The sequence below is a fragment of the Mus caroli genome, unplaced genomic scaffold, assembly GCF_978045245.1.
Source record: "Mus caroli unplaced genomic scaffold, Mus_caroli_1 scaffold_10, whole genome shotgun sequence".
Taxonomy (NCBI): domain Eukaryota; kingdom Metazoa; phylum Chordata; class Mammalia; order Rodentia; family Muridae; genus Mus; species Mus caroli.
The window spans coordinates 40,545,193-40,564,673 of NW_028227265.1; the positions used below are offsets into that span (position 1 = coordinate 40,545,193).

A 19,481-nucleotide genomic window follows, 5' to 3' on the forward strand; every position below is an offset into this window, starting at 1 on the left:
CAAATATGTTCCTGATCGCCTCTGCAAGCAGGCCTGTGGGAAGGAACAGCCTGTTAAAATTAGGGGCCCCAAGTCCACTATTGTTTGAGTTCTATTAAGAAATGCTAATGTAGTCTTAAGGTACTGGCAAGTAGTGTTAAGTGTCTTTCTGAGGCGCTCCCAAAAAGAAAACTAAATCTGGTAGAGCCTGGTGGCTGGTTTCTACTTTTTTGTTTTGTTTTGCTTTGCTTTGTTTTCTGTTTTGTTTTTGTTTTCCTCCTCTTCTTTCCTGGCTGGCTGAACCTTTCTGTGCGAGGCATAGTTTTTATTTTTTGCTTTCTGAGTAGAGAGGCTGTAACACTTCATTTGCCTGCTTCCAAATTCTGCTGTGTTTGGTTAAGAGGATAAAAAGTGACAAATTTGAATTGGGTACCTAGATAGTTCAGCCAGAGCTTAAACATCTGGAATTGAAGTGACAATTTGGTAATGATACAACATCTCCTTCAAAAACAGAACAGAAATTCTAAGCATCTTTTTTGGGGGTTTGCTGAGGGGAAAAAAGGGCTCTTGCTTTGTAAATGTTCCTATCTGACTGGAATTACGAAATTTGTGTGAATGCAAAATCCATAAAAAAGAATCTGGAATGTGATTTTCACTACAATAGAGGAACAAGGGAACTGTAGTTACTAAAAGGAGGTCACCAGTTGCCATCCTGTGTAACAGATTATTTAAAGAGATACAAGAACACAGGGCTCTGTGTGTGTATGTGTGTGTGTGTGTGTGTGTGTGTGTTTCTGCCTGCTTGTTATCTAATTGTAACTTTTAGTCATTCCTTTTAGTAACTGGGGCTAAAGATCCATGCTGGTTTTCCTGGTCTGTCTTCTTTCTCTTGGAGTTACTTTCGCTGCAATTCTGTTCACCATGTAGAATGGTTTAAAGTTAGGCACTGTAGAGTGTAGCAACACCTGCTTCTGAGCTGAATCAAAATAGATGCCAGGATTTGGGAGGGAGCAGATTGTTCATAAACATCAGGAAATTAAATTAGCTGATGGTACAGTGCGATCAAATGTCAGCTTGCTAAATTGTGAAAATCGAAGCTCAAATATGGCCAACTTTTAAAAAGGGTCTCTCTCTCTCTCTCTCTCTCTCTCTCTCTCTCTCTCTCTCTCTCTCTCTCAGAAGCAAGCGGGCATTTATTTCTAAGCCTCTTTATTTTCCATCTAATTAGCATAATCCTAAATATAAAAATGTTCAGGTAGAAAAACTTGAAAATTCTCTCAAGTGAGTCTTGAAACGGCACGAATGCAGAACCCCAGTGCAGGGAAGTAGAAATCAGTGTAACCTAGCTTTTTTTTTTTCTATATATTATGAGAATATCAGATGTTTGCAAGTTATAAAGAATTAAAATGCCCTTTAACCGTGAGCACAGATGTGCTAAATATTTGAAGCAGCCACATTGTAATGTGTACGATTGATGAAGTCAGTTTTCTGATTCCCCTTGCTGGTTATTTGGTTCTGAATCTGTCATTATTTGTCTAAGCCCAGCTGACCAAGCAAAACTGTGTTTTAAAGTGGCTTTATGTTTTGATAAATGTGAGCTGGTTGAAAAGTATTTTCCACTGAATGCAGAGCTTAATAGAACATGCTGACATAATAGTTTTAATGCATTTTGTTGAAAATGTGTGAACAAACAGAATAGCTTTTGTTCCTTCATAATTGGCTGTAAAAGTAGATGGAAACATAGCCATTACATATGGAAATGTGCAAAGAGAAAGAAATAACATTTCTGTTGAATATATTAGGAATTGCATTTCCTAGTTTAAAATAAGCATCTGAAATGGGGGCATCATTTAAAATCAGTTGTCAAAATACGAAGCTTTACACTGAATTTTTGTCACATCATTTTTTTTTTTGTCCCGCGTGAAGCAGGATAACTTTAGCAAATTTCATTTAATATTTTGTTTGTAGTATTTCAAGTCAGGAGAAGAGACAGAAAGTGCTTAAAACAGCACCTTCATCGAGCATGGGAATCTGGTGCCAATTAGGATGATTAAACATTAAATTAAAACTGGATCATTATTGGTATTTTCTGCTACAACTGCGATTTGTTTGGTGTTGTTAATGCATGTTGCACTATAACCCCGTGTAGATTTAAAGACGGGGATTAGGAAAGCTGGCTTATTAAATATAACTCAGCCACTAAAATAACTATGCCAGTGAGGAGAGTGCACGCGTCCCCTCTCTCCTCTGGCCAGCAGACTTTACCAGGGGCCCTAATCAACTTCCTCATCACTCCAGGCAGATAGAGTTCAGGAATTTCACAAGTGACTGTTTAGGTGTTAATTGTATTTTCTGAAATGCAAAACTCTTCCGAGCTTTTTAGATGCTTAATCCAAAAAGGTAACCTCTGGCTCTTCTGAATGCGCTCTGGGTTGACTGGGATTTCTGGGGTAGGCAGCATTTTGGTTTTCCATGTATTCATATCTGCAATTACTTTTTTTTCCTCCTGCAAGTTTTCTAGAAGATTCAATTTGGAAGTCATGGAAACTACCTATTATCTGATTCAGCTCTGTAGAAAAGCATGAGGGGAGGTAATCCTTGAATTAAACAGTTTTTTTTCACAGCCTTTGGAGATGACCACACACACCATTCGTACACCAGGAGCTGGTGTTCCCCATGCTGAGCAAACAAGGGGACGCCATCCTGTCTTTGAATAGGATGTTAGCTTGGAGTTGGAGATTTCGATGTTTAATTTACAAATGGATCTTAGTGAGAAGACATCTGAGCAAACCAGTAAAGCCAAATAATCAAGGGATATGAATAGGGGGATGGATGGATGGATGGATGGGTGTGTGTGTGTGTGTGTGTGTGATGTGTATGTACGTGTATATGTATATGTATATGCAATGTATTCAGGACAATCTGTTAGACAATGGATTACACCAAAAGGCAAAGTATTTTTAAAGGCATTCAGACGAGAATTGCCAAACTCTCCCGTGGGCGGGCATGATTTCTTAAGGAAGGGAGTACCTCTCAGCACCTTCTTCTTCAGCTAGCATTTAGCAGAACTGTGGATGCCACGCCAATTTTTAGAGACAGAAAGACCACTTTTGAGGAATTATTTAGAACCTAGCCATGTGGAGCATGGTGGCATATATTCTTTACCTAGGAGAATGAGCAGCTGAGCTCAATCCTGAATTTGAAAACTTCACGACTGGGGTGGGATACATAGGTACCAGGCAGGCCTGTGAGGGATAACCAACCATCCTGCATTCTTTTAATTTTGCCTGTGAGGGTGTTGCTTTCTGGTTTGAAGTCGAAACGGGTCTGTTACTGATGGGACTAAACTGTGTTTGTCACCACTGGGCCCCCCAGCTCAGGATCCAGGCAGGGACTTAAGGTGACTCTGAAGTCATCAGTCCCCAGCTGGGTGATATGCATTTTTCCCCCTTGTCAACAACTGATTGGAACCTGAACGACTACAAATTAGTTTAGTGACAGAACAGACTGTCATAGATATCTTTGCATCAGTTGAAAATGAATAAGGTTGACAGAAACTCAAGAGCCTAATAAGTCCTCAGTGTGCTGGAGGGACCCTCTCCCGGCAAGTAGACAATCGGTGTATAAAATATTGGAAATCAATATTTTGCTATAGAATTTCATTATGTACCAATGTCCTCCCTTCATGGTATTTTATATTTTGATGAATTATCTAAAGGCCTTAACTATCCAAAATACCAGCTAGACAGGAGTTCCTTAGCATCCCAAGAAACACAGCCTGGCTTTGGGGGGGGGGCGTGTCACATTTGGAGTTTAGCGGATAGAAAACATTTATGGCCCTTTCTATCAATTTCAAGTCATTACTGACAGTCTGTCCTCGCTTCACTTTTAACCCTGCACCTTTTGATGTTTGTAGGGGACACAGAGAAAGGTCAACCAAGTCGCCCCACTAAGAGCAAGGATGCCCATGTCTGTGGCCGGTGCTGCGCTGAATTCTTTGAATTATCAGACCTTCTGCTCCATAAAAAGAGCTGCACTAAGAATCAATTAGTTTTGATTGTCAATGAAAGTCCAGCCTCCCCAGCAAAAACCTTCCATCCTGGCCCGTCTCTCAATGATCCCGACGACCAAATGAAAGACACAGCGAATAAAGCAGACCAAGAAGACTGCAGCGACCTTTCAGAACCCAAGGGGCTTGACAGGGAAGAGTCCATGGAGGTGGAGGTCCCAGTTGCCACCACCACCACCACCACCACCACCACTGGCGGCAGCGGCGGGAGTGGTGGCAGCACTCTGAGCGGTGTCACCACCCCGAGCTGCCACAGCGGCTCTTCCACGGGTACCTCAGCGATCACAACCTCTCTACCTCAACTCGGGGACCTGACGACACTGGGCAACTTCTCGGTGATCAACAGCAACGTCATCATTGAGAATCTCCAGAGCACCAAGGTAGCGGTGGCCCAGTTCTCCCAGGAGGCGAGGTGTGGGGGGGCCTCCGGAGGCAAGCTGCTCATCTCAACCCTCATGGAACAACTCCTGGCTCTGCAGCAGCAGCAGATTCACCAGCTGCAGCTCATAGAGCAAATACGTCACCAAATACTGCTGCTGGCTTCTCAGAGCGCAGACCTGCCGGCAGCACCCTCTATCCCGTCTCAAGGTACTTTACGAACATCTGCCAACCCCTTGACCACACTGAGCTCCCATCTGTCTCAACAGCTGGCAGTGGCAGCTGGATTAGCACAGAGCCTTGCTAGCCAATCTGCCAACATCAGCGGTGTGAAGCAGCTCCCCCACGTCCAGCTACCTCAGAGCAGCTCCGGCACTTCCATCGTCCCGCCCAGTAGTGGCACTTCTCCCAACATGAGCATAGTGACGGCTACAGTGCCCACCCCGTCCTCAGAAAAAGTGGCTTCCAATGCTGGTGCCTCCCATGTCAGTTCCCCGGCCGTCTCAGCATCGTCCTCACCAGCATTCGCAATAAGCAGTCTGTTGAGTCCTGCATCTAACCCACTTCTACCTCAGCCGACCCCAGCTAACGCTGTTTTCCCTACCCCTTTGCCTAACATTGCAACAACCGCAGAAGATTTGAACTCCCTGTCTGCCTTGGCCCAGCAAAGAAAAAGCAAGCCACCAAATGTCACTGCCTTTGAAGCGAAAAGTACTTCAGACGAGGCATTCTTTAAACACAAGTGCAGGTTCTGTGCAAAGGTCTTCGGGAGCGACAGTGCCTTGCAGATCCACTTGCGCTCCCATACTGGAGAGAGGCCGTTCAAGTGCAACATCTGTGGGAACAGGTTCTCCACTAAGGGCAACCTGAAAGTCCACTTCCAGCGCCACAAAGAGAAGTACCCCCACATCCAGATGAACCCCTACCCTGTGCCGGAGCACTTGGACAATGTCCCCACGAGCACCGGCATCCCCTACGGCATGTCCATCCCTCCAGAGAAGCCAGTTACCAGCTGGCTAGACACCAAGCCAGTCCTGCCCACTCTGACCACTTCCGTCGGCCTACCATTGCCTCCAACTCTCCCAAGCCTCACGCCCTTCATCAAGACGGAAGAGCCAGCCCCCATCCCTATTAGCCATTCTGCTGCCAGTCCCCAAGGCTCAGTCAAAAGTGACTCTGGGGCCCCTGATTTGGCCACAAGAAACCCAAGTGGTGTCCCTGAGGAAGCTGAAGGGTCTGCTGTGCCACCCTTTGGTGGCAAGGGTGAAGAGAGTAACATGGCAAGCTCCGCCGTCCCCACAGCGGGCAACAGTACTCTGAACTCCCCAGTGGCTGACGGTGGTCCAGGAGGGACCACCTTCACCAACCCTCTGTTGCCCCTCATGTCTGAGCAGTTCAAGGCCAAGTTTCCTTTTGGGGGACTCTTAGATTCGGCCCAGGCCTCAGAGACATCTAAGCTGCAGCAACTGGTAGAAAACATTGACAAGAAGGCCACAGATCCCAATGAGTGTATCATCTGCCACCGGGTTCTCAGCTGTCAGAGCGCCTTGAAAATGCACTACCGGACACACACTGGGGAGAGACCCTTCAAGTGTAAGATCTGCGGCCGGGCTTTCACCACGAAAGGGAACCTCAAAACCCACTACAGCGTCCATCGGGCTATGCCCCCACTCAGAGTCCAGCATTCCTGCCCCATCTGTCAGAAGAAATTCACAAACGCAGTGGTCCTCCAGCAACATATTCGTATGCACATGGGAGGCCAGATCCCCAACACCCCAGTCCCTGACAACTACCCTGAGTCCATGGAGTCTGACACAGGCTCCTTTGATGAGAAAAATTTCGACGACTTAGACAACTTCTCAGATGAGAATATGGAAGAGTGTCCTGAGGGCAGCATCCCGGACACACCCAAGTCAGCGGACGCTTCCCAAGATAGCCTGTCATCTTCGCCTCTGCCCCTCGAGATGTCGAGCATCGCTGCTCTGGAAAATCAGATGAAGATGATCAATGCTGGCCTGGCGGAGCAGCTGCAGGCCAGCCTGAAGTCTGTGGAGAACGGATCCGTGGAAGGGGATGTGCTGACAAACGACTCTTCCTCAGTGGGTGGCGACATGGAGAGCCAGAGTGCAGGCAGCCCAGCCATCTCAGAGTCTACCTCTTCCATGCAGGCTCTGTCCCCGTCCAACAGCACCCAAGAATTCCACAAGTCACCCGGCATGGAGGAAAAGCCACAGCGAGTGGGGCCAGGTGAGTTCGCCAATGGTCTGTCTCCCACCCCAGTGAACGGGGGTGCTTTGGACTTGACTTCTAGTCATGCAGAGAAAATCATCAAAGAAGATTCTCTGGGAATCCTCTTCCCTTTCAGAGACCGGGGTAAATTTAAGAACACTGCTTGCGACATTTGTGGCAAGACCTTTGCTTGTCAGAGTGCCTTGGACATTCACTACAGAAGTCATACCAAAGAGAGACCGTTCATTTGCACAGTTTGCAATCGTGGCTTTTCCACAAAGGGTAATTTGAAGCAGCACATGTTGACACATCAGATGCGAGATCTGCCATCGCAGCTCTTTGAGCCCAGTTCCAACCTCGGCCCCAATCAGAACTCTGCAGTGATTCCCGCCAACTCGCTGTCATCTCTCATCAAAACAGAGGTCAACGGCTTTGTACACGTTTCTCCTCAGGACAGTAAGGACGCCCCCACTAGTCATGTCCCTCAGGGGCCTCTGTCATCCTCTGCGACATCCCCAGTTCTGCTCCCAGCTCTGCCCCGGAGAACTCCCAAACAGCACTATTGTAACACGTGTGGTAAAACCTTCTCTTCTTCGAGTGCCCTGCAGATCCACGAGAGAACTCACACTGGAGAGAAGCCCTTTGCTTGCACTATCTGTGGAAGAGCATTCACAACAAAAGGCAATCTGAAGGTACCTGCTCTGCCCGCCCCCTACCACCCCTCAGCCCTTCCCCATGCCCTTGGTTGATGATAGCACATGTTCCTGGAGCCCTCAGCTGCGTAGTCAGGGAGAAGGTTCTGGAAAGGGGACCTGCTCCACGCAGCTGAGGGGGGAGACATGGAGGAGCCTTGTGAGGTCAGGATCATGGCAGGGACGAGGGCAGCCTGTAGCTTGCTGCCTGTCCCAACGCCTTGAATAATTTGGTACCTAAGCGAAGCAGCAGGCCTCTCTCTGCTGTCTAGCTTAAGTGCATCAAATGAATTGCTTTACCTACCAGATCAGACAGCCTGGCGTTGCCATGGGGTATTGATTAAAGACCTCCGTGTGGCCTGCACACTGCCCATATCACTTAATAATTACAGCTCTCTACGGCTCTCTTCGGCGTATGCAGCTATTTTTCATAACCCCAGTCTAGCATGGTTTATTTTTCTAGAAACAGTAACATCACTCCTCACCTAATGGGTATTATGATAATTGATTACACGACATTTCCTACTGATATGTGTTGGAAATAAAGCAAATATGCTCGTTCTAGAGCAACAGTTGAGCACTCTGGCTGTGTACATTTTTCTGTTGACAGAGTATTCCTCGGGAGGTTGCTGCCAGTAATGTGGGATGAATAATTACTTTCTGGGTTTTTCTCTCTGCGCAAGGCCCTCCAATGGGCAATCAGTGAGGGTTACTTTCTTCCCATCTGAAAAGGACATCTACAGGGTAAAGAGTGTCAGATACAATACTTACCACTGCAATGAGAGTGGACATAACAATTCTAACCCTGCGAGGAGCTATCTATGACTGCCTGGCTTGCTTGAGGCCATTATAAACTAAATACAGGTAATAAAAACAGAGTAAGTAAGGCGAGTTAGCCAGGAAGAGGAGAGCCAACCCAGTGCTGCAGAGAGCAAACACGTTATTACTAGACCATGGGAGTGGATGGTTCCTGGTGTCTTTTCCCCTGTCTGTCCTGTAATAAGAATAGACATTCAGGCCACTTGCTTTGTCGGAGTGTTGGGATATGAGTTGAGACAGAATCGGCTATTAAGCTCCTGGCTCTCTCTCTCTTGTTTCTTCTCTCTCTTCCCCAACCCACATTACAGGTCCACATGGGCACCCATATGTGGAACAGCACCCCTGCACGCCGGGGCCGGCGGCTCTCAGTGGATGGCCCCATGACATTTCTAGGAGGCAATCCTGTCAAGTTCCCAGAAATGTTCCAGAAGGATCTGGCGGCGAGGTCAGGAAGCGGGGATCCGTCCAGCTTTTGGAACCAGTATACAGCAGCACTGTCCAACGGGCTGGCCATGAAGGCCAACGAGATCTCTGTCATTCAGAACGGCGGCATCCCTCCAATTCCTGGAAGCCTGGGCAGCGGGAGCAGCTCACCTATCAGTGGGCTGACAGGGAACGTGGAAAAAATGGGGAATTCGGAACCCAGTGCGCCTCTGGCTGGCCTGGAGAAAATGGCGAGCAGCGAGAACGGAACCAACTTCCGTTTCACCCGCTTCGTGGAGGACAGCAAAGAGATAGTCACAAGCTAAAGCTGCCAGAGTGTTTCCTCTCAGAATGTCGCCCGAGGTTGCCTCCTGCCCCTCCCCCCACCCTTTACCTTCTGGCCCCTGGGACTATGAACTCCATTATGAAGACATTCTTTTGTATGTTGTTCAACCTCTAGAGTTCTAAGAAAGCTTATTTATTAGTGCTATAACCTTGCTTTGCAAACAGAGTGCAAGCATTAACTTTGGTCTTCTGTATTTTGGACTAAATACTAATGGACTAGAGTGCTCCAAGCTTGCTGTAACATTTATGGCAATCGCAAGTTGCCCTGCTAGGCGGTCTTAATCCGGCATTAACTTATTTTCTATATCCAGTTTAATATGAATCTGGTGTTGATGCAATGCCTCCGTGATACGTTAGATCTCTAATAAAGTCTGTATATAAATGTACACTTTGATCCTGCTGGAAAATTTTATCAGCAAACACATTGTCTAATCTTTCCAAACAGATTTAAGGGAAGGACTTTTAAGTACAGGCTGAACATTTGAAAGGCTTAGGGCTTTTTGTTGTTGTTGTTTGTTTGTTTGTTTGTTTTTTGGTTTTGTTTTCATTTTGATTCTAAACTTCAACCTGCTTTTTTTTTGGTTTTGTTTTAGAGAGTTAACCATTTCCGTTTTGAACTATTTGTATTGTGCTTTTTACTTGAGTTGTCTTCAATGTTAATAAGTTTCTGTACAGTAATAAGCACGCAGAATTCTTTAGAGGGAAAAAAAAAACCACAAGTGTTGTTTTGGTAGTTGAAACTGAGACGTAGCATTTTGGCCTTGTAGGGTATATTCACAGTAGAAAACGTGTGCTGGAATTTCACAATGCTGCTAACGATAGCATCTTGAACGACCTTCAGTGGAGAAATGTAGATGCTCTTCTATATACAATAAGAAATATCACTTTCATTAAAATGTACATATGTTCCTTACAAGAGCAAATGCCTCTTGATCAAGAGCAGGTATAGTGTTGGTTTATTTTGTATTAGGTATGGAAGGAAAAAAATGGACTGTTACATGCACTTTCTTGGAAAGTTGAAGTGGGGGGGTTCCAATTTCTTTAACATTTAATACTTACTAACAACAGAGATACTGTAATTTTACTCAAGTAATCAAATACATTTTTTTTGCAACAGATAAAACAACATATTGTGTCTGTGTTTGTAGAGTGCATTTCTATTTAGCCAGAGCCCTAAAGGTAGTTTAACATTTCCCTAGGTAGCTGTAAATTCTGACTGTGAGCTAGTATCTCTAAATAAGAAAAAATTGTAAAAGGCATAACAGAATTGGGCATGCATGGGCCTGCCTTTTGTTTTGGTTTGGGTTTTTTTTTCCGTTTGGTTGCTTTTTTGTTTTTGTTTTGTTGTTTGTTTTTTTGTTTGCTTGTTTTTGAGATCTGGCAACCTAACTATTTCCACTATATCCATTTCTTGTTTTGGAGTGTATACTCATCTCTAGTCTTCTCCCACTCCACTTCGGGGGTGCGGGTGGCATTAGTTGAAGTTGGAGACCTCATCTTGACAGGTAAGGTCCATCCTTTAAACTGGATCAGTGGATTTAAGATTTAACTATTCTAGTTCCATTTCACTTGATTCCGTGGCATGTTTTTTCAGGCAGCTGAGAGCTGCATTGCTGGAGAATTCCCCATGCAGCAGGGTTATATAATCTGACTAGAAACTGGGCCTCAACCCAGGAGGTGAAATTTTTCTTTATTTAATTGGTCTTTTACACATTTAAAAGCACATACATATTTAAAACGACAACAACAAAAAAATCTATTATACAGATCTGTAGGAGCAACTTGAAATAGTTCATCATCCAAGTTAACCTGAGTCGTCTTCCTTTCTGTCTTGTTCCAAGGGCATGTTTTACTCCTGAGCACAGTTTTGGAGTGGCAATAGGCAGGGTGAAAGTTATCTGCCCAGGGGTCTATGAACTCTCTTTGTCTCTGGGAGGTGATGAATCTCACGGAACCTGGCTGTGCTCAGGGGAGGCTGACAAACCTGAGCCAACCTGGGCGACTCCAGCAGAAGCTCCCAGCAGGCCTGGGCTATCCCAAGCCGTTCTTCCCCAAGATTTTTCCTAGACTCCGAAGCCCAGAGAGCCGCAAGGGTCCCTACAGCGTTGACTCCAGCGTCAGGTCCAGCCGGGGAAAAGCCCTTGCTCTCTCTGGCCTGATCGCTCGGGGCGAGCCCACCCGCACCCCCATGCCCCAAGTCAGAGATGGTGGACACAGCGGGGGAACCGATCAGATGCCTTGGTTCTCGTTCACCTCCTGGTCCTTTCCCGTCACCCTGCCTGCAGCCTCTTTTTAATCCCCCTCCCCCTTCTCACACCCCCTTCCCCACAGAGTGAGCACTGGGTTAAGAGGCCAGACGCTGGGCTGTCCGAGAGGCCACGATCTCCTCACAGGTCTCGCCTTGTCCAGGGGGTGGCGGCGTTCCTGGTCCCGGCACGAAGCCTGGGGACGTCGGGGCTGTCCCCCGGCTGCGGCCACCACGAGGGGCCAGGCAGTGACAGCGCCTCTGCCACCCTCCCCGTTCACCGCGCTGCAGCTGGGCCCGCTCTCCCTGGTTGCCGTAGTCCCGCCGTGTCTCCAGGTCCCGCGTCCCCGCGATGCCCACAGAGCTGCGAGGCCGTCTCCGCGAGGGGGCAGGGGCGGGCGCTTTCCCCTCTAGTCCTTGAAGCTCCCTTCTAGGGCCTTCTGCAAGCAAGTTAAAGCGAACTAAAGTTGCTTTGGGTTCAGCCAGATTTTCGGAGGCCGCCTCGATGATAAGATCGCGGTCCCGGTTTCTCTGCGCCCTTCCTCCCGCCTTTTGTCCCCATCTATCTATATCGATTGATGATCATTGTAATGCAGCGATCACTAACTCTATTCCCCCTCTACGTCTATTCCAAACCCAGAAAGCGCCCGCAGCCCGGAGCTAAACACGCATGGTCAAAACTCAGCCCTGTCCAAGAGAAATGGATTGATGTTCACAAAGTAACTGGGTGGGTTCTCAGCAGATTATGCGATCGAACCTGGCCCATCTTTCCTCTATCACTCTGCCATCCGAGCCTCCTTTTCCATTTCTGGAACTTTGAGGGACAACCTAGTTGGAACCGGGTTGTCTGAACTAAGAAGGGTTGCTGCAATCTGCAAAGACAATTGAATTCACAAAAGTTTTGAACCAAAAATACTCACTTAGATGCCATTATTCTTAAATGTGAATTTTAAATATACCTAAAAGTTTAGTGGTGTCAATGGCCCAAAATGTACCAACCTTAAGGCCTTAATATCAGCTTTTTAACCCCATGTGTCTTTCCCTCTTACTCCTTTACGTCTCTCCACCCTTTCTCCCCTCCCCCAGTAAGAGCCTCCCTTCCCGGAAAACACCCTTGGAAAAACAGTTGATTGACAATGACCTGGGTAAGAAAAGGAGCTACCACCTTTGCGGCGGAAGCTACCTAAAGTTCCTCACGCGGGGAGTCTGCGAGGAGGGGGTAGAGAGCTGGAATGAAGGGCCTGGAAGATCAACTAAAGATAAACGGAAGCTAGCTTTGGGCTTTGTTCCCCCCACCCCACCCCACCCCACCCCACCCCCCACTCCCGAATCCACGCTTCTCAATTCAGATTAAGCCTAACAAACGGCTGTTAGGGCAAGGGGAGGCAACAGCATTTTAAAGTTATATATTTGTTTTTTAAAAGTGTTCAAACAGAAAGTCCGAAGTGATTTGCAGTTAACGTGGACTTCTAGCAGTAGGTTATTTGCTTATTGTTTTTGGCATGTAGCGAATGTCAAGAAAGAGATGTATAAAAGAAGAAAAAAAAAGGAAAAGCGCCCCCACTCCGTTAAAACTTAGCAGCTCTGTTAGAAAAACACAGCCGTGGGTCCTTTGCTGGGAGTTACACACTCCACCCCAAATGAAACAAACCTCAGAGATGGTAACAAAGTAGGGGAAGGAACAGTAAAATGAATTCAAAGGGTCCCTCGGTGAGGCAGCAATCTGAGATGCACAGAGACATGGAAAAGGATAAGACAGGAATTAGGTCATCTGGTCCAGACCCCAGGAAATATGTTTAGATCAAAGACTGCACTGTTAGAATAAACAAAACAGGACCCACTGGGCCCTCCCGTTAGTTCCATCTCAGTGCTAAGAGCTGCCAATCTAACCAGCTCTATTTGATGAAAGCGGTAAAAATTACAACTGTAAAAATGACTAAGTAGAAAAAACGTCCTCTCGACTGTAATAGGAAGATAAAGATTTAGATTTGAGCTAAAGAGTAACAACAGAGAGGCCCAGATCAACACAAACTTCCTGGAATTTTAGCCCTAAGTAAATTATCTAATCCCAGCCCATTGTCTCTTCCTTGCTGGCCCCCCATCCTGTGCAATCGGGAATACCAGATAATTTACATTTTAAAATTTGTTAAGTTTTAACTGCAGTCTAAAAACATTGCAGGAGCCCTTTGGGTTCATTCATTTTACACCCCTTAAGGGTACATCTCCCTGAGCCACTCTGCTGTCCCTGTGGCATGTGGATGTGCCTTTAAACTTAGTCTTACAGTTTGGTCCTTTTCCACTGACAGAGGCTGGGAGCCTATGTCTATAAACCTAGTGTTGGCTCCATACAAATCAGCAGTGGGTGATATTTTAATAGCTAAGCCCAAGTCTGTGTATGGCTCTCTTTCACGGCCTTTAAACCAACTGCCAAGGAACCTGGGGTAGATAGAAACATCCAGAAAAGGGCCAGGAAATCACAGAGAAGAAAAATTCACCAGCTAATTCCAGGGCCCTAGGTCCTTACTGAGTCTGGTTTCCTCTCAACTGTTCAAACATACGATTTGGCATTTCCCGGCTTTCTGCATCCATCTGCACTCAAGTTGAATGAAGACTCATCATGGATGGTGTGTAGTCTTGGCTGGGCCCTGTGTGAATCAAGACACCAAGGTACTGAATGTGAGGGCCTCATAAACACCTCCAAGAACAGGTACTCTTCTGTATGGTGGCCTCCACTTTCCTTAGAATCAGACATTTATCTAGGTTTGTTTGTTTGTTTGTTTGTTTGGGGTTTTTTGTTGTTGTTGTTTTGCTTTGTTTTGTTTTTGTGGAGGGCTTTGAAGACACTCAAATCACAAAGCTGGAAGCTCCACACCAGTCTCTCCTCTGTTGGACCCAGAGTAGACCTCACCTAACCTCATGAAGCACAGCTAAATCCTGACACAGCACAGTCTGCCAGGATATGGGTGAGGGACAGGAGTGATGGAGTGTCATCATGGCTCCCTTTGATAGAAGACTTAGATGCCCCCTGGGAGCATGGGTGAATTTTAACTGCAGCCACCTAATTCTCCATCCTAATTCCTGATGCTCACAACTGGAGATAGGAGACTGATCTTGTGGGCCTGTAGGTCTGCTTCCGTATCCCAAACTTTGGTCATTTCTAAGAGTCTCATCTTGTATATGAGTCACAAAAATCCATTTGACAGATGACAAAACTGAGACCCAAAACAGCAGCAACTTGGAGCTGGAGCGAAGGCTCAGTGGTAAAGAGCTGCTCTTCCAGAGGTCCTAGGTTCAATTCCTGGCCCTCACATGGCAGCTCACTCCTGCCCATTCCAGTTCTAGGGAATCTGCCATATATGCAGGCCAAAAAAAAAAAAGTTAAATAAAAGAAAAGCAGGTGGAGGTTGGCATCAACTGGAACACCAAGAGAATTGAAGCTGCCCTCACCCCTAAGACTCTTCCTGGGCACCCTTGGGTGTTAGTCTGATCAGTGCCTTGGTTTCCCCATCTTGCACTGTACAAAGTTAGTCATCAGCTCATTGCGTTCATTCAGATTTCAGCCACTGTCACAAACTCCTGCTATTGGAGCCTCTCCAGTTACTTACTTACTCTGTAATCTAGGTGAGTTCTCTTTGAAAGCTTCGGTGGATTCGTTTCCAATGGAATGGGAACCCATACTTATTCAGTTCTCCCCAGTGGTCTTGGACTCCTCTGCAGGAGAAACTGGAACACCTCTGAGGTTGACAAGCCAGTGACATGCCCTAAACCTGTGTCACTCAGCTGCGTCCTCTCCATTTTCTCCGACACAGCTGCAGCTTGCTGTGGACATGGGTGAAGTCTGTGGGTCTGGGACGGCTTTACTGGGACTGCATCCCTACTTCCTTACCAGGCACCACACTCATTTGAAGGGAATCAGACCCTCACCAGCATTCTGCTCGGATGTGACACTATTTCCCCACGCTTTGGTCCCATCTGTGACACTACGCGCGCATGTGTGTCCTAGGTCACATCTGTAAGTGTGGTCGCTAGTACAAAAAGGTTCAAGGACCAAGCAGGGTGGTATGTGCCTCGTGTGATTCATACACTCAGAAGGCAGAGACAGGGGCATCATTGTAAGTTCCAGACCAGCTTTCAAGAAGTTTTAAAACATCAGGCAGTAATAATGCACACCTACAGTCCCAGAACTTGAGAGGGTAAGACAGGAGGATTAGTAATTACAAGCCACCCCTGTGTTATACAGGGAGACCCTGTTGGGACAGAAAAAAACAAAACAAAACAAAGGCAGGAATATCAACAAGCCCCACCCCCTCAAAAAAAAAGTTTTCTGTCTGATTTTTAGCTGGTACATTAGAAAAAATAAAGGGTCTGGGAGTCAGAAACATGATTGGAGAGAGCAGTGACCAAGGCACAGGTAGATGGTTCAGATTCCCCAATTCTCTTGTGGTCACTCATCCACTCAGCAGAATTTTCTATCCTCTGCTCCTGCTCAGGGGAAGGAGACCATCAGCCGGGCTCCCAACACTGCCCTGTGTGTGTTTCTCCTTGCCCAGGACGCTTCTACTTGGAGGGTTTTAAAAGCATCCTGTTGTCAAGAGGATTGCTCCCTAAACGCAGGCGAAAGCAAAAGAGGAAACAAAAAACTGTAAGTGAGAGAGCTTAATTACACAGCAAGGCACACTGTCCCTTTAAGGCCCCTCCCCCATTGGTAATTGGGCCCAGCTCTTGGGTAACTAAGATAACATCCCTTCCAAGTCCTGCCATTTCTAAGCATCCTTAGTCACTGTACTTAGTGTGGGGTTTACCCAGAAAGTCCTCAGAAGGCATCCTGGGAAGAGTCCTTAGGAATGGCTCCTGGGAAGCAGGGCACTGGGCTGCTGACGCTGTTGTAGAGCATTTGCCTTGCTTGCACTGGGATCCTGGGTTCAGATCCCCAGCATGGTAAAAAGAAAGGCAGAAGAAAAGAAAACACTCCTCAAAGGAAAGGTTGCCTGATGACACCAGTGGACGAACACAGCAACAGTCACTTCAGTTGCTTTTGCTCCCCACCCCACCCCCTTTTTTCTTCTGAAATGTAGCCCAGGCTGGTATCAAACTAATATTTGTGCATTGGCCTCCTGAATGCTAGCTAGGTCCTCAGGCATGCACCACATCTGTCCACTTGCTTCATCTCCAGAACTAAGTAGAAACTTGTCTGACTGGATAGGAGTTTGTCCAGAGCCTGGATTTTTTTTTTTTCAGGATTTAACCCTTCCAATCTGGGAACAGAAGTGGGACACCAAGGTTAGCTCAAAGACTCAGGGTCTGAATATAGAATCTCAACCTGGATCCCCCTTCATAAAGGGGTTACCATGGTGGTCAGCATATCCTTCCTTCCTCTCTGCCACCCTTCCCTTTACCACACTGCTTGTCCACACAGTCTCCAGGTTTCATCAAGGAACTCACTTTGGCCAGGAGAGAAGGTAGATGCTGTGGTGTGCTGGTTCCAAGCCTGAGCCTTAGGACACTACATGTTTCTATATTTGAGGCTGTCACCGTGCCAGCTGGCCTCAGAAAGAAGGAAAAAGTTCCTTGGGGGAGAGCGTTCCCTAGCCAAGCCCACCCTGGAACAGGCAAGCCTCCCCAGCCACAGGCACCTGAGAGAGACACACAGCCTATCCACAGCCTTTGGCAGTAATGGTGACTGCTTGATGCCATTGTTTTTGGAAGTGATTTCTCAGCATCGTGACAGTAAGTCACCTTGGCTCCGTAGGATGTGTTTAGTAACACAGTGTCACCCTTCGCTGTAGATGCTTTACTTGAATTAATCTTTTTAACCCCTGCAATACCCACAAGATGAGGTATAGCAGGAGAGTCCATTTGGGCCTGGGGGTACAGAGAATAAGGCAAAAAAGAAGTTATGTTAAACGCCTTAGGACGCATATTCACTAAGCAACAAGAATATGAACCCAGAGTGCCTGGCTCCAGAGCCCACATGTTGCGTTCTTAGTGACTGAGATGTTCTTCCCCCATCACTGCTTCCTTAGCAACCGGCTACCTGTCCCTCCTTGACCAGACCTCAGGCTCAGAGTTATGACTCCTCCTCTGAGGATCACTTTTCCAACTTGCCCATCAGTATCCAGGGAATGCTTACGGAGCCTCTCAGACCCACAGGGATCTGTTCTCTAAATACCTGTCTGCGAAAGAAACTTCATCTCTGAACATGACTCATGTTGGAGACAGGAAGAGGAGAGATTCAGGTAAGGGTGGGGGTGGAAGCTTGAACTCTCAGAAGGCTGGAAGCTAAGGCAGCAGGATCCCAGGTTCCAGGCCAGCCAGGGCTACTCAAACAGACCTGCTCTTTCCCTAATTCTGGCCTCTTCCGTCAGAGTACAGGGATGCTTTTCACACGTGAGAATTAGTTCCTACTCTCAAAAACCTTACTAAGACCTGGAGATAAATTCCATAGAAAATGATGCTTCAGCTAGCTAGAAACGTATGGGGTTTTTACGCACGTTCACACTCCTCTTTTTCTGTGTGTTTTCAGTCTGTGAGCCACTGGTCATCACAAGTTGCTGTCACCAGAAGGGGGGAACATTTGCAGGCATGAGCCTCTGCTATCTCTGCTCTGCGTAAAAACAATCACTGCAATCCCCACATTCTCAAATTGAACCTTCCTTGAAAATAAAGGATGTGCTTAGAGGAGTCATTCAAGTTGAGGACATTGGGCGATTCTTGAGAGTGTGATTGGGTCTCTTGTCCAGGACGCACGATGGGGATATGACAGGCTTGAAGAGGTCAGCAGGATGGACATCTATCCCGATCTGTTTTCTCTTGCTCCAGCAGAATACCCCAAATTGATACCGTGTTTTCGGGTGAGTGTACAGGGCAAGCCCTCACAGTACACTGACATTTGATCTCAGCCGAAAGACTGAGAAGTGGTGGGACTAGAGCTCTATTATCACACGCATTTAGTGTGTGATTCCAAGAGCTACAAATTCAAGACTGTGTGACCACAGTGGGCAAGATGGCATCCATTGCCAGAGCAGATGTGACAGGTATCTTCCAGCAGCCCATTCTAGAGACGGGACCTGATTTCAGAGGACCTCATCTTAGTAGAGCATCATCAGGGTGTTTCAGAGATGGCAAGCTTGCCCACCTGAGCCTGGTAGTAGATGAAACAGTAGAAGGTCTATCTTGGGAGCTTGGAAATTCAAAGTCTGAAATCACATAAGCAGAGCTATACCCTGGCCGGGGGAGGGGGGGGCTACTTTTCTGTGCCTGCCTTAACTTCTTCTGTTGTCAGAAAGTCTTGACCCGTCTGGGCTTGTAGACCTGGCCTTCTTCCTCTACTGCCCCTTCTTCTTCTACTGTAATCGTCACCTTACAAACCTTTGAATATAGTCATACTGTCTCCTCTCCTTGTGCCTGACTGCTTCCCTTATGAGGACAACTGCCATATTGAAGTATCTAGACAGCATCTGTAAAAAATCCTATTTCTAAATAGGGTTTCAGACACAACTACTTAGCTGTCTTCACAGTAGCTCAGGTGAAACTCAAGTACAGTGGTTGTTCAAAGTGGATGTCACGACTCCTTTGGGGGTTCAAATGACCCTTTCACAGGAGTCACTCAAGATCATTTGCATATCAGATATTTATTTATACTACAATAGCAGCAAAATTATAATTATGAAGTAGCAATGAAATAACTTATGGTTGGGGGTCACCACAGCATGAGGAACTATATTAAAGGGCTGCCGCATTAGGAAGGTTGAGAATCACTGCTGTAGGAAGACCTGAGAGAGCAAAACCCAAGAGGGAGGAGAATTGGGGGTCTTCCAAGAGAATTTGCCATCTGAACAAGCAATGTGTTCAGAGTTCCCAAAGTGCCTGGGGAGGCAGCCACAGCCTGGAGACTCCAGCCACTCCTTCTACTGAGTGTTTCGCTTGGCTCAAGTAGCCTGGCTAACAAATATGAAAGTCTTGCCAGCACTTAAAACTTGAAGGTCTTATTCCAAAGTTCTAGTTTCCAGGGTTTTTTTTTCTAACCAGTTGAGTGTTGTCTCCTTCTCACACCTCAACAGCCATGGCTGAGGGAGCTAAGTGCTACTCACTCCTACGAGACTCCTACAGTTCCTGCCCAAGCTGTCCAAATTAGCTTGCCTGACACATCAACAAAGACCATTCGTGGCGTGAAGCCCCCTCGGGAGGAATCAGACAGGACCTTGGCTTCCTGCAAAAGGAAGTCCTCCCTTGGAGGTGCTCAAAAAAGAACAGGGCTCCTGCCGGGCGGTGGTGGCGCACGCCTTTAATCCCAGCACTTGGG

The 19,481-nt window shown here is 46.9% G+C and overlaps 1 protein-coding gene across 4 annotated transcripts in view; it reads left to right on the forward strand.

Annotated features, from left to right (window-relative positions):
* The window catches only part of Sall1 (spalt like transcription factor 1), a 16,965-nt gene extending 6,889 nt beyond the window's left edge, over window positions 1–10,076 (forward strand). For all 4 annotated transcript variants that reach the window (XM_029480707.2, XM_021170654.3, XM_021170655.3 and 1 more), the window contains exons 3-4: window positions 3,896–7,347; window positions 8,475–10,076. In XM_029480707.2, coding sequence (XP_029336567.1) covers window positions 3,896–7,347; window positions 8,475–8,915 — 3,893 coding nt within the window. In that variant the 3' untranslated portion in view covers window positions 8,916–10,076. The remainder of the gene's footprint in view (window positions 1–3,895; window positions 7,348–8,474) is intronic.
* Window positions 10,077–19,481: the final 9,405 nt, after the last annotated feature.